General features: G+C 39.5%; 1 protein-coding gene across 1 annotated transcript in view; it reads left to right on the forward strand.

The window, feature by feature from the left end:
* The first annotated feature begins 1,824 nt into the window (after positions 1–1,824).
* Positions 1,825–13,923, forward strand: part of KCTD8 (potassium channel tetramerization domain containing 8) — a 247,845-nt gene continuing 235,746 nt past the window's right edge. Inside the window, exon 1 of the mRNA XM_033106679.1 lies at positions 1,825–3,847. Coding sequence (XP_032962570.1) covers positions 2,890–3,847 — 958 coding nt within the window. The 5' untranslated portion in view covers positions 1,825–2,889. The remainder of the gene's footprint in view (positions 3,848–13,923) is intronic.

Genomic DNA, 13,923 nt, shown 5'->3' on the forward strand with positions numbered 1-13,923 from the left:
CATTTCTATGCCGTAAGCATTCAATAAATAGAAATTGACTATCTCCTATTGGCTAGACACCATGCTGGGGGATAGAATAGTGCATAAGGTTGTATACCATACATATCATATGATGGGAGACAGTGATACATACCTGTGATAAACTTTGCCCATGTGTAAGCACAGGGTGCTGTTGGAACTCCTTAGGATAGAACTTAACCCGGTTTGGTAAAAAACTAAAATATTTCCAGAGAACTGATATTTGAGCTGAGATGTAAGGGAAGAGGTAAGGAAGGGGAAAGGATTAGAGAGCTAGCGGAAAAGAAAGGGCATTTCTAGCAGAAAAATGAACAACAGATAAAGACATTCTGGACCTGCAGTTTGTTCAGTTTGGAGTTTGGTTGGAGGGTATCATTGTGGGAAGGGGTGAGAGTAAGAGGAGTATGGGGTGGGAAGGGATTATAGAGAAATACTCAATCAATGTTGAAGGAATTATTTAAAAAAGCAATATATCACACAAGGCAATTAATTGAGAGTTTCTAAGACAAATCATTTAGAGTATAAATTTTAGACTATTTTATCTTATAAGCAAATTTTATGAAATTAAAAAAATTAAAATGGATTTCACTCATTTTATAATATTGGAGGCTTCATATTCATATATACATATGCATATTTATTATATATCCACTTCATTACAATTCTATAGTCTCATCACTAGGCACATTCACATCACTAGGCACTTATATAAATAGTCTTCATTGGTAGTGGTTTGAAATATTATTATTTCAAATATTATTATTTATTCATCTATAAAGATTATAAAGCCTCTATTAATTCATTTTTCCAGAAACTATTATTGCAAATCCCAAATACTTTCTGATTTTAGCTTTTAAATGAAGAGGTATAAAATCAGTTCTACTTCTTAATTTGATTAAGAAGTTTATGTATTTAGTGGGTGGTAATATGCTTGACAAAGAGGATTGCACGAAGATGCACGTTGCAAACCCAGTTTTAAGTCTTAGTCCTTTGGCAAACATATTGTGTTTTTTCATTGGTCCATTAGGCTCTCTCTGTCTCAGAGAGACAAAATTGGTATAATATTTTCTGTGAATGTAGCGTATAAGGATCAACGAATTAAATGTAGTTTGTAATCCCCCCCCCAAATAATGTATTACTGATAAAATTTTTATCTCAAATCCAGCACTTTAAAAAATTTTGTGTTGATTTCAAAGACAAGGAATCCTAAGCAACATTTAGAATTAAAAAAATGTGCATTATTTTAACTGTTAATGGGTAAAGTTCATCTATAATATTATCATGATAGTGTTTGAAGAAATGACTTTGTGTCACAGTATACTCCTTTCACTTTTGCACTTTATAAATGAATGATTCTTTATATTTCTCAACACACAAGGATGTCCCAGGTTGGATAGCATGTTAGATTGTGCCACACCACAACGAAGATTCTCATTTGCATTTCTTTTTTTTTTTGAAAAATCACTTTTTTCCCCCCAGAAATAATGCTGATCTTGCAGACTGTATCTGTACTGTATACAAATGGACACTAAGGTGAGCTTAAATTCATGTAAGTAATTTTCACTTGTGACTTGATCTTTGGGGTTAGAAGACTAATATAACATAAGCCACTTCTCTTGCCCTATGGAGTTGAAAGGGAAATGCAGAGATTAATGAAGGGACGATCAGGACTGGAAACTAGGAACAAAGTTTTCTCTCTGGCCCCGCCCCTTTCTCCATAAACATTTATCATCTACTATGAATCAAATACTGAAAAGATGAAAGAAGAAAATAGTCAGGTTACAGACAACCCTTTATTAGTTTTGTGAACTGAAATCAGATTTGGTTCTAAAAATTCTTCAACTATATGTATGGCATGCAGTTCAATATGTAATCATGACATTTGTAATAGACATTCTGATTCTGGCATTCTGCCCTTCACTTCAAAAACTATGGTAAGACCATTGTAAGAGACTCACCACCACCCCCCCACCCCCAACCCGCCTTAGTCTTTTTGCAATCATTGTTCGACATAGTAATTTCAAATTCGGAGATTGGCATTTTTGTTACTCCCCGCCCACACACACACTCCACTTTTCACGTTAATGCAAGAGTTAAAGAAAAACAAAACTAGTTTTACTGGGTGAAGCGGGGCAAGGGAGATAGGAAGGAAGGGGGAGAAGAAGGAAGAGAAGGATGGAGGAAGGAAGGGACGGAAGACGGGAATGAAATGAAGGAGAGATGCTGTCCTTTTTCCAGTTTGTTTTCAGAGGTTTCCTGCCCGCCTCTCCAGGCACACAGCCAAGGTAGCATCTTCTCCTGGCTCGGCCACCGGCCTGGCCCCCTAGCGTCGGAGCCGGGCAGCCTGCCGCTGGTGCTTATCTCTTTAAATGACAGCTGTGGCTCGGGTCCCAATTCTGGTCTTGACGTCAGTGCCGCCTCCCCGGCTGCTAGGAGTAGTTAGCGCCACCGTCCGCGCTCGGGACTCGCTGCGCGCTCACAAGCTGCTGGGGCGGCGAGTTTTCTGTTCTCCGATCCCTCCTTCTACCCTCCCCACGGGGAGCCGAGCGGCAGCCTAAGAGCCTCTTGCAAGTCTCTCTCTCACACTTCCCCGCTGTCGCCCCAAAGGAGCAGACACTCCTCTTAGCTCTTCCACCGCCGCTGCTCCCGCTGAGCTCATCTCCCGCGCTTCGCTCCCCTGATGGAGCCCGGGTGCCTCCGCAGCTGCCCGGAGCCTTGAACCGGGCAGCGCAGGCCGGAGGAACGTGCCGCCCGGCCCGAGGGCACACCAGGCGCACGCCAAGCCCGGGGCGCCAGGGGTGCAGGGCGTAGGCTTCTGGGAGGAGAAAGTGCCACTCTCCCGGTTCAGTCAACCAGCGGCGGGGTGGGACCATGGCTTTGAAGGACACGGGCAGCGTCGGCAGCACCATCCTACCCATTAGCGAGATGGTTTCCTCGTCCAGCTCGCCAGGCGCGTCTGCAGCCGCCGCCCCAGGGCCCTGCGCGCCCTCGCCTTTCCCCGAGGTGGTGGAACTGAACGTGGGAGGCCAGGTCTATGTGACCAAGCACTCGACGCTGCTCAGCGTCCCGGACAGCACTCTTGCCAGCATGTTCTCTCCATCCAGCCCCCGGGGAGGCGTCCGACGCCGGGGCGAGCTGCCCAGGGACAGCCGGGCGCGCTTCTTCATTGACCGAGACGGCTTCCTCTTCAGGTACGTGCTGGATTTTCTGCGGGACAAGCAGCTTGCGCTCCCGGAGCACTTCCCCGAGAAGGAGCGGCTCCTGCGCGAGGCCGAGTACTTCCAGCTCGCCGACCTGGTCAAGCTGCTGTCGCCCAAGGTCACCAAGCAGAACTCGCTCAACGACGAGGGCTGCCAGAGCGACCTGGAGGACAACGTCTCGCAGGGCAGCAGCGATGCGCTCTTGATACGTGGGGCGGCGGCCGCCGCGCCCTCGGGCCCCGGAGCGCACAGCATCGGTGGCGGAGGCGCGCCTGACAAGCGCTCCGGCTTCCTCACGCTCGGCTACCGCGGCTCCTACACCACCGTGCGCGACAACCAGGCGGACGCCAAGTTCCGGCGAGTGGCGCGCATCATGGTGTGCGGACGCATAGCGCTGGCCAAGGAGGTCTTTGGTGACACGCTCAATGAGAGCCGCGACCCTGACCGGCCACCGGAGAAATACACGTCCCGCTTCTACCTCAAGTTCACCTACTTAGAGCAGGCGTTCGATCGCCTGTCCGAGGCCGGCTTTCACATGGTGGCGTGTAACTCCTCTGGCACCGCCGCCTTCGTCAACCAGTACCGCGACGACAAGATCTGGAGCAGCTACACCGAGTACATCTTCTTTCGTAAGTTCGCAGTCCGGGCATTTCTTCGTTCTCCCCGCCTGCTGGCCGACCCTTGTCAGAGCGATTCTGTCTGGAACCGGGACAGGCGGGTGTCCTAGCCAGGAGCTGGTTAATAAGCGAGAGGGGCTCGCCCTGCATGCCTCTGTCATGCAGCAGACTCGATTTACACTTTCTCCTTTTGCGATCTCTCCTGTTGTCCCTCAGGAGCACGCGGTTCCCATGCCGTTCTCTTAACTTTATTCATCGTGCCCTTTCCCGCCTCACCCCTCCTGCCCTGCACCTGGAGGCTATGGGCTTCCGTCTACTGCAGAGGGCAGGGAGGAAAGGGCATACTGGCTGGGCGCATATGTCCTCTTCCTTCTCGCTTGCGCGGGACTCCTGGGGTCAGCTATGTGGGTCTCAGTGTTGGGCAGGTTGTCATGGAGGCATCACTGCGCACTGCCAGGATTACCTCTTGTTGGTGCTGGTCTGGCGCAGGAGCGTCCAATTACCGGTGGCTTCAGAAGGGGGCAACCAGAGAAGTGCTGACTGTGCCTCCAGAGCCCTTCAGGGTGTCTGGGTGTGAGAGTGGCTGGTGGGAAAGAGGTCTCCATCGACCCTCAGAAACCTCAGATTTTCCCCACGCCACTTCTCATTTGTAATGGCTTGGCGGTTTGGGCAGCGAAGGGTGGAGGGAACCAAAATTGTTTGGATGTCTGAATGTTGTTGTCAGGGTTGGAGATTAGGAAGGGACGTAGGTATCTGTGTGTACACGCATCTCTCTTTCTCTCTCTCTCTCTCTCTCTCTCTCTCTCTCTCTCTCTCTCTCTCTCCCCCACTCCTTTCTCTCCCTCCCTCCATCCCTCCCTCCCTTCCTCCCTCCCTCCTTCCTCTCTTTCTCTCTATGTCTTCTTTTTGGGCACTTCAAGTGTGAAAATGGGGTTGAGTGCACTTTCTCAGGGGGAATAAATGCTGTGATTTTCTGAAATGAGAGAATGGGGAGAGGATTTGGGAAGCATTTGGCATGATGCTTTGTATAGTGTGCTTCCGGAGAGGCTCTGTGGCTCAAGCTCAAGAACTCCACCAAATATCACTGGGGCTTTGGGGATTAAGAGGGGGGTGGGTGCAATTTCCAGTGACGTTTATAAAATGAGGAGGGCCATAACTAGAGAGCTGTGTGGAAAAATTAAAAGCCAGCTGGGATGGCAGCAGGAACATCATTTGGCAAATGGTTTTTCTTTGGCAAGACACAGAAGTTTTGAAATTTGCCTGTGGTGTTAGGGAGAGTAGCATTGACCACCTATGATAGAAACAGACCAGCTTTCATCGTATTTATTTTTTTTATCTTGGTAATTTACTTACTATCTAGGAACTAGACAATTTTTTGCACTTTATTTTGACTGGAGAAGTAGAAAGGATGTCTCCTTGCACAGGTGCAAGCTTGATTGGAAAGTGCTCTCACTTGTACATTCTAGTAACCTTGGAGGTCTGGTGACAAAACAGCACACTGTGTCTTACAGTGAGAGTGTCTTTTTAAAAATAGTGCTGGATTTCCTGAGAAAGCCATTTCAACAAAGAAGCAAAGAAAGTGTCCACTGAAGTGGTAGATAAAAATCTAATTGTCTTAATTGTATCCAAGTATTGTTATACTGTAAAAAGATTGATAGAAAAGCCTCCCAAAGGAAGGTAATACGTGGTTGTTTATGTAATATTGATATCTTCAATATATATTAAGTAATTAAACTATTTTTTAGCATCAGTCTTTACATTTTATCTCTTATCAATGGAACCTTTCTTAACGTTTTAGACCTTATAAACATTTATGTCATTTCAACATGGATATATTTTCAAGCATTTCAGAAGACAAGATGAAATTTCTTATGGCTGGTGATTTTTGATATAGAAGATATAAGCCTAAATGTTCTGTAGTTAAGGTTCTTGCATTTTGGAATCTTTTGCATTTTGGTCTTTCTTTTTCCCCTAGAAAGTTGTGGACTTAAAAATGTTTATTACTTTGATTATGAAAACATAACACAGGTTGCCTCTAAATTATGAAAACAATGTCCTTAAAATAGTATATTGAAGTTGGAAACTCAGCCAACTTAACTAAGATAATTTAAAAGATATTTGGAATTCAGGATATTTCACTTCTGGAACCAGAAGTATTAAGAAAATAAAACATGCATATTATGAAAAACTTGCAGAGTACTCACATAACTAATGTGCTCTGAGATTCATTCATAAAAGTCTCAGAAATCTAAGGAAGCAACCCATAACTTTTTCATTAATCATCCTGTGGAGGAAAATACAAAATTCCAGATTAAATATTGTTCTTTTGAAGTGGTATTCCAGTCATTGACCAACAAAATATAGTTACGATTTTTTATTTATAATGTAAACTTGATCTTGAATACTATTATACATACATTTATTTTAAGTTTTGGATAGTTTGCAGCATATTTCACAAATTATTTTGGATGTGATTCCTTTTAATATCGGCGAGTGGCAATACACTGTAAAATATTTATATTTCCACCCTATTCAGTTTAGATAATGACATACATATACAGAATTTAATTATCTTGTTTAGTAGTGTCTACTTAAGAAGACTATCAGTATTATTCATTACCAATAAAACAATTGATGAACTTGTTTGTCCACTATGTTTCAGATACAGAAAAGGGCCTTATCTTTTATTTCACCTCACAGTTCTTTCAACAAATATTTATTTAATGTGGAACGTGCATCAGTCATTTTTACACATTTTTTGATTCAGGCTACATATGAACTCAGTAGTTTGAAGATGCTCTAAAAACTATGGAACTGTAGTTTATACACTTGAAAGTCAATTTCAACTTCTCAGATCCCAACCCTCCCTTTGCCTCTGTGTTTATGTACAGAGGGGAAGAGAGTGAAAGATGGTCCAATAGTCCCAGACATTGCTACTTGCCAAATCTTGGTTAAATTATTTACTTGTTCTGTGTCTCAGTTTTCTCACCTGTATAATGGGGGCTATTATACTATCAATTTTATAGAATTTGAGAATACATGTAAAGTACTTATGCCAGTGCTTGACAAATGTTAGCTCTTAAAATTGTAATAGAGTACAGACTTCTTATTCTTCATAAATTTTAATTTTGTTTTGTTTGTGATGTTAATTGGAAAATTATTTTGCAATTAAATAATCGCAGAATAAACTTTCAGAAGTTCGAAACAACCCATTTAATAGCCATTCTTTCCTGGAACTTGGATTTTTCAGGCCAAGTTCAAATCACCTAAGTTTGCCAGTCATACTCCAGTTAGTTTTCTGGATCAGCTCCACCAGAATCCTTTTCTGATTCAGGGCCAAGAAGTGTTTTAACACTCTCCACTAGGACTTGAAACTTTGGCAATATTTTCTGACAAACATTGAGCTAGATTCATATCTCCTTAAGTGCTTATATCCAAGTCATTGGGTTCTAATGCTCAAGGTTATGCACAGGCTATTAAACATTTAATACCAGCTTCATTTGGCTAAATGGACACTTTCATCTATTCTCAGTCTTAACGCATTATTTTATCAAGTCTTTTGGACTCAGCAACATATACTAGAATTATTAAACTTCATATTACTTTTCTAATACTTAAGATGGATTGTCCTTTCTTGAAGAAAAACAATGATTTATTGGGTTTTCTGTGTGTTTTTTGAGGGGGAGCTATCTGCTAAGTGCAGTTGTGGGTGTTTTTAGCAAAACGTAGGAGACAAAAAAAAGACACTTTATGTTGGCATTGTATTACACAGACAATAAATACTTATCTGCTTGAAATGTGATACATAGACCACCCATAGTTAAAGCTAATGTTACATATATCCTTTATTTCTCATATCAATGAGTTTACAGAAATGTAGTACTGATTTATTGCTCTTCTCTTACAGTGCTTCAAGTTTTGTGCTCCATGTGTTGGCTAAGTAATCCTCATATGCTGTGTGAAAGTACACATTTCTCTATGATACGCTTGATATACTTTAAGTTTGGTATATCTTTTTTTGTTGTGATGTATGAGAGTATCAGATTTGGAATTAATGCTATTACTGAACTGGGCTGTGAAATCTAATTTTTCTTACTAGATTTTTATATTCACTCTTTCAAATTCATTCTAATATAATTCATCTGGTTGGGTTGAAGAAATCCAGTTCAGTTGAAAACATTAAAACAGCTATTCAAGCCTATGTTATAAGGCCTGTTGCATTAAAATCTTTCTAATAAAGAACTGTAAAACGTCATTCTATTTAGATGAATACATTTAAAATTGATTATTTTCCAGTCTAAAAATATTCCTACTTTTACCACCAAACACTGTTTTATGGAACAGTTGGTTAATCCCGTTTTTTAAGTTGGTTCTTTTTCTCCTGAAAACTTACTAGTTATTTTCATAATTATAATGTGAAAATTTCTTCTGCAACCACATGGCTGAATGACTTTTGAATTAATGGGGAATAAGTAAAAGAAACAGATAACTTTTAAAAACACTAAGATTCTGATTTTATGTAAATAATTGCAGTAATAAAGCTGACAGAAAATGACAAAAACCTTGAAGGGCAAAAAGTTTGGAGACTGCTATGGTATTGGCTCCTATTCAAGGGCAGTAAACTTTTATGTCTGGCATAATACAGTCTCTAAACTTGACCTTTTTTATAATGTTAAGCTTTCACTTTCCCTGCCACCTTTTCTACAGCTTCTTGGTTAATCATTATGTAAATAATTAATCTAAAAGACTGAGTGGTATTACAAACCATATTTGGCAAAGTTGTTTCATAGCTTAGAATGCTAGAATTCACAATTTGTGTTTATGTGTGTGAGAGAGTGTGTGAGTATGCTTTAGTTAACAAGAACTTTTTTTTTCAGAAAAGAGAAATGATCTGTATGAAAGTAGCATCAGTTATTATATATTCTATTGTCAAAAGTATTAGCTGGCATTAGTTAAAAATGTGAAAATGATTGTCCACTTGTTACTCAAAAGTAGCCCTTTTTTGATTATGAAAATAAAACATGCAGTTTTAGGACTTTTATAAAACGGAAGTCAAATTTAAAAAATCACCACTAGTAACTGCTAATAAAATCTTCAATCATTTCCATCTATACTATATAGATGATTTGTATGCTGTCTTAGTTTTCTTTTGTTTTATACATTTAATACATTGATGCATTTAATGACATTTTTCCCCCATGGCATTAAATTCTTTATTGACATCTTAGATAATAAAGTATAATATGGGTCCTTTGCCACAGACAATATTATAAATAAATATTGGCATTGCATGTTTTCCCTGCAGGCTTAGAAAAAATAATTGACTGTTTTCAAAATACAGAATGTGTAATTAAAAAAAAAATGTCTTGTGCACCTAAATTTGTGATGTGTTTTAGGGACATATTACTTCGTTTACTTTTTGTAACATTCCTTAAGCTCGAGATTAGGTCCCTAATCCTTCAGTTAGAAAACTATGATTTGGAGAGATGAAGTAACATCCTGGGTCATAGAACTGGTATGGGACTGAGCTGGAATTTCAATAGTTCTGTCTTACTACCAAGTCCTTCCTCGTAAATATTTAAAATTAATGCCTGTTTCACGTAGTCAATTTGACAAATATATTTCAATGTCGACTGAGTACTTTGAAATTAGCTCCACAAGCAAAAACTGGTGGTGTGAATTGTATATAAATGAACCTAATATTTCTTAGTCTATGTTAAATTTTCCTAAGAATGCTATCAATATATGTCTTATGTCTTTACTTGATGGAAGAGTTAACTTTTAGTGATTAAGGCTGTCATATTAATGAATATTTTAAAATTAAAGAAAATAAACCATTTCATTCAATTTAGCACATTTTTGGGTGAACAAGTTATATGTACTGGTTTGATAAACTGGCTTAAACAGTTAAGGTACTCACATACTCCCTTGATACAGAAAATTCATTTTACTTTGTGTAATAAAACACATTTTCTATGTTCTTTTCTCAGAATATGGCAAAAGGAAGAGGTTATTTCAGTTGAAATCAATATTGTTAATTATATATAATTCATTGGTCCTAAATATTAGTCAATGCCATTAAATTGTATACTTGGCATAATTAGGTTCAAAAAAGTATCAAGTACCAGTTGAGTATTGCGATTGGCTTTTGGTATTTTTGAAGACTTAAAGTATTGTGGACAAAATTATATTTATATTTATACTGTCATATGTATACACACACACACACACATACACACACACACATATATATATAAACTTGATACTTGGAAAGTAGTATTTTAGATTACCCTTCAATCTATATTTAATTACACTTATTTTAAAAGCCTTATGTGAATTAATGCCAGGGTATTTGAGTGAGCTTTCAGCACTTAGCCACACAATCTCGTAAGACGTGTTGGTGGCATCTCTAATTGAGTTCATTCTTTTAGTAGTGGGAGGCTATCCCACCAGAAGTTTTGTGAGGACTTTCCTAAAGATGAGAATAACTTTATTCACAGAATTTCGAAGCTACTCCAATAGGTAAGTTAAGTGCTTTATAAGTTCTAAGGACGAACCCCGGCTGCTGTCTTGGATATGCATGTCCTCTGCTTATCATGTGTACACGTCTCATCATTCATTTCTGCAAGTGAGCATTCCATGAAAGCTAATTATCCTATAAGGTTAGTTGTATTTTGCACTTTTAAAAACATATATATATATATATATATATACACACACACACACACACACACACACACACACACACACACACAAAGTTTTTAACCTGAGCTTTCCTAACGCATCGGTTTTAAAGCACTGGTATCATAGCCATGCAATACTGAGTAACCCCTTGATGTAGAATCTTTTTACATTTGGCCTCTATTTCTTTTCATAGCACACAGGCTATAGGGCCTCATTGTCTTTCCTACACTATGAAATTATCTTTTTTTTTACTTTCTTGATGTATCTTACTTGTTCCCAGCTTTATTGAAATATAATTAACAAATAACATTGTACGAGTTTGAGATGTGTACAGCATGATGGTTTGATACACTTATATATTGTGATATGATGACCACTGTAGTGTTAGCTAACACCTCCATCATGTCATGTAATTACCATTTCTTTTTTGTGGTGAGGACATTTAAGACTTACTCTCTTAGCAATTTTGAAATATATGGTACAGTAGTATTAACTCTAATGATAATACTGTGCATTATATCTCCAGAAATTATTAATCTTCCAACTTCAAGTTTATACTCTTTGATGATCATCTCTACATTTCTCCTGCTTCCCATTCCCTGGTAACTATCAATCTTACTCTCTGTTTCTACAAGCTCAGCTTAGATTCCACATACTCATATATGTGATACCATACAATATTTGTCTTTCTCTGTCTGACTTATTTCACTTAGCATAATGCCTTCAAACTTCATCCATGTTGTCACAAATATCAGGATTTCCTTTTTCTTATGGTTGAATAATATTCCACCATTATTCATATTCATATTGTGTGTGTGTGTATATATATATTTATATATACACCCACACATATATATGTATAACATGTTCTTTATCCATTCATCATTGATAGACATTTAGGTTGTTTTCTTATCTTAGCTATTTTGTATAATACTGCAATTAACACGGGAATGCAATATCTTTTTCAGATCCTATTTTCATTTCCTTTCAGTATATATACCCAAGTGGGCTCGCTGGATAATGTAATTATCTCTTTTCTTGTTGATCTTCTTCATCAGCTTACTTTTTCCTTGAGATTTGTCACCAAGTCTTACTTTTGTGTTTTCAGCCCCCAGTGCAGTGGCTAGTACAATATTAAGAACTCAATAAATATTTGTTTTTTGAATGAAAGTGAAAATTAATGAATGAACTGAAATGTTGGAGGTTCCATTAAGGTAGTTAATGAATTGAGATTAGTTTCACTTCAATTTAAATTGTACTTACTGAACAATTGCCAGGCTACAGCTTGGGGAAAGACATACAAATATAGATGACAGAGACCTTTCATTTCAGATGACCACAGTAAGCTTATGTTACAGTGAATTGTGTCACAGATGGGTTATTTAGAGTATCAGCAAGAGTAGAGTAATGACACAAGAAGTTGTTATACAGACACCTATAAATAATGAACATAAATGAAATGTTAACTAAAGTATGGACAGATTAAAATAATGTTACAAATTAAGTTGTTAGAATTATAAACACACATGGATTCATACAGACACATAAACATATTTATTTATAGTTCAATGATTGGTGAGATAGAAGTTATAAGCTTCTATCCAAATTAGCTGACTTGTTTTTTTAGTGCATGAAAGATGTTGCACAAATGCTCAGTGCTACAGCCTACCCACAACCATTTTGACTACTTGCTTTTCAAAAAATCTTAGCGTGTGGGGCGGCTGCTTCCTCTAGACATGGTCAGTCAGGCTACTTGTGGTATAACATAAGTTCAGGAAGTATCTGGCTAACCTGGTGGGAATTTGCAAAGGAGAGCACCCAGTTAACTCTATATTGCTATCTGTACACTTAGCTTGTAAAAAGTCCCTTAAGATACACCCAGTAGGTATTACTGTTTTATGATGTTACCCTGTTTCTCCGAAAATAAGACCTAGCCGGACAATCAGCTTTAATGCATCTTTTGGAGCACAAATTAATATAAGACCCACTATTACATTATATCATATCATATATCATATCATATCATGTCATATCATATCATATCATTATTATGTAAGACCCAGTCTTATATTAGAGTAAAATGAGCCTGTGTCTTATATTAATTTTTGCTCCAGAAGGCGTATTAGTGCTGATTGTCTGGCTAGGTCTTATTTTTGGGGAAACACAGTATTGCAATATCAGGTTTACTTACTCATTAACCTTGTGTTAAAGTAGTTAATAAAAATAAATCAACTTTCTGGCAATAACAGCACATAGCTTCATGAAACATAGTAGGAGGTTCATTAGTTCAATGTTTATTAACCAGCTAAACTTAGAATGCTATTTCTATCATATTGTAACCATTTTCCTATTAAAATATACTTACACAGGGAAAAAAGTGTGTTAAAGGCAATAAAATAATGTAATAAAGAAATATACAGTGTTGACTTCAGGTCAGTAGAATAGTAAGTGATTTAATCATTCAATTGTGCTATTTCCATTTCTTTCACCAGTTATAATAACAAAAAACTTTGAGCAAAATGGAATTCATAATATATTGCTCTTTATAATGATTTTCTATAATTAGACATGTTGTCTGATTCCTGGTACAAGCACACTAGGAAGAGTGTTACTGTGTTTAGAGAAACAATACCAGAATCTCAAGTTGTCAACTTGCCATACAAATTTGTAAGGGCCCTGGGCAGTCCTGCTCCTTCAGCCCCCACATTGCCATAATAACAGCCTAGAAGACCATAGGTGAGGCCATGGCCTCTGCTCCCAAGGGTTGGAGCAGCGATTGCCCAGGTAGACTTGACCATCCCCTCCGATTCCGGCAGAGGTGGCCAATTTGCTGCCACATGCCCCTCCAGAAACACGTCCACTATCTGCTTGCCTGTAGCCTCCAGGGTCCTGACACCCGCACAGCCTCCATGGTGGCCGTGGCAGCCATGTCCTGTGTCCCCCTCAGTGCGGCATTGGCCCTTTTCTCCAGTTATGGCCGCAGCTAGAGAGCATGGACTGACTGGTGGCAGCTGAAAGCCATGGACGTGAACAACGTGGCGGCGGCCGTGGACGTGCTCACACTGCAGGAGAACATCATGAACATCACTGGCAAGCTGGAGGACCGGAAGTGCCGGCACTGCCAGTCCCGGGTGGACCCGATGGCGCTGAAGCACCCCCGCCTGGCACAGCTCTCCACTGAGTTCTGCCGCGCTTGCAGGACTTCTCCCCTCACAGCTGCACACCTGGAGGAGCAGCTGCACCTGAGCCAGGAGGGCTGCGAGCAGAGCAAGAAGCTCCTCACCAAGCAGGCTGCGGTCAAGTTACTGAAGGAAAAGTGTAAACACTGGAAAAAGTTGATCTCCATCCAGCAGATGATGATCAAAGCCAAAGACAGTTATTTCCAGTGCCATTTTTGTGACAAG

Source organism: Rhinolophus ferrumequinum, chromosome 5 (assembly GCF_004115265.2).
Source record: "Rhinolophus ferrumequinum isolate MPI-CBG mRhiFer1 chromosome 5, mRhiFer1_v1.p, whole genome shotgun sequence".
Taxonomy (NCBI): Eukaryota; Metazoa; Chordata; class Mammalia; order Chiroptera; family Rhinolophidae; genus Rhinolophus; species Rhinolophus ferrumequinum.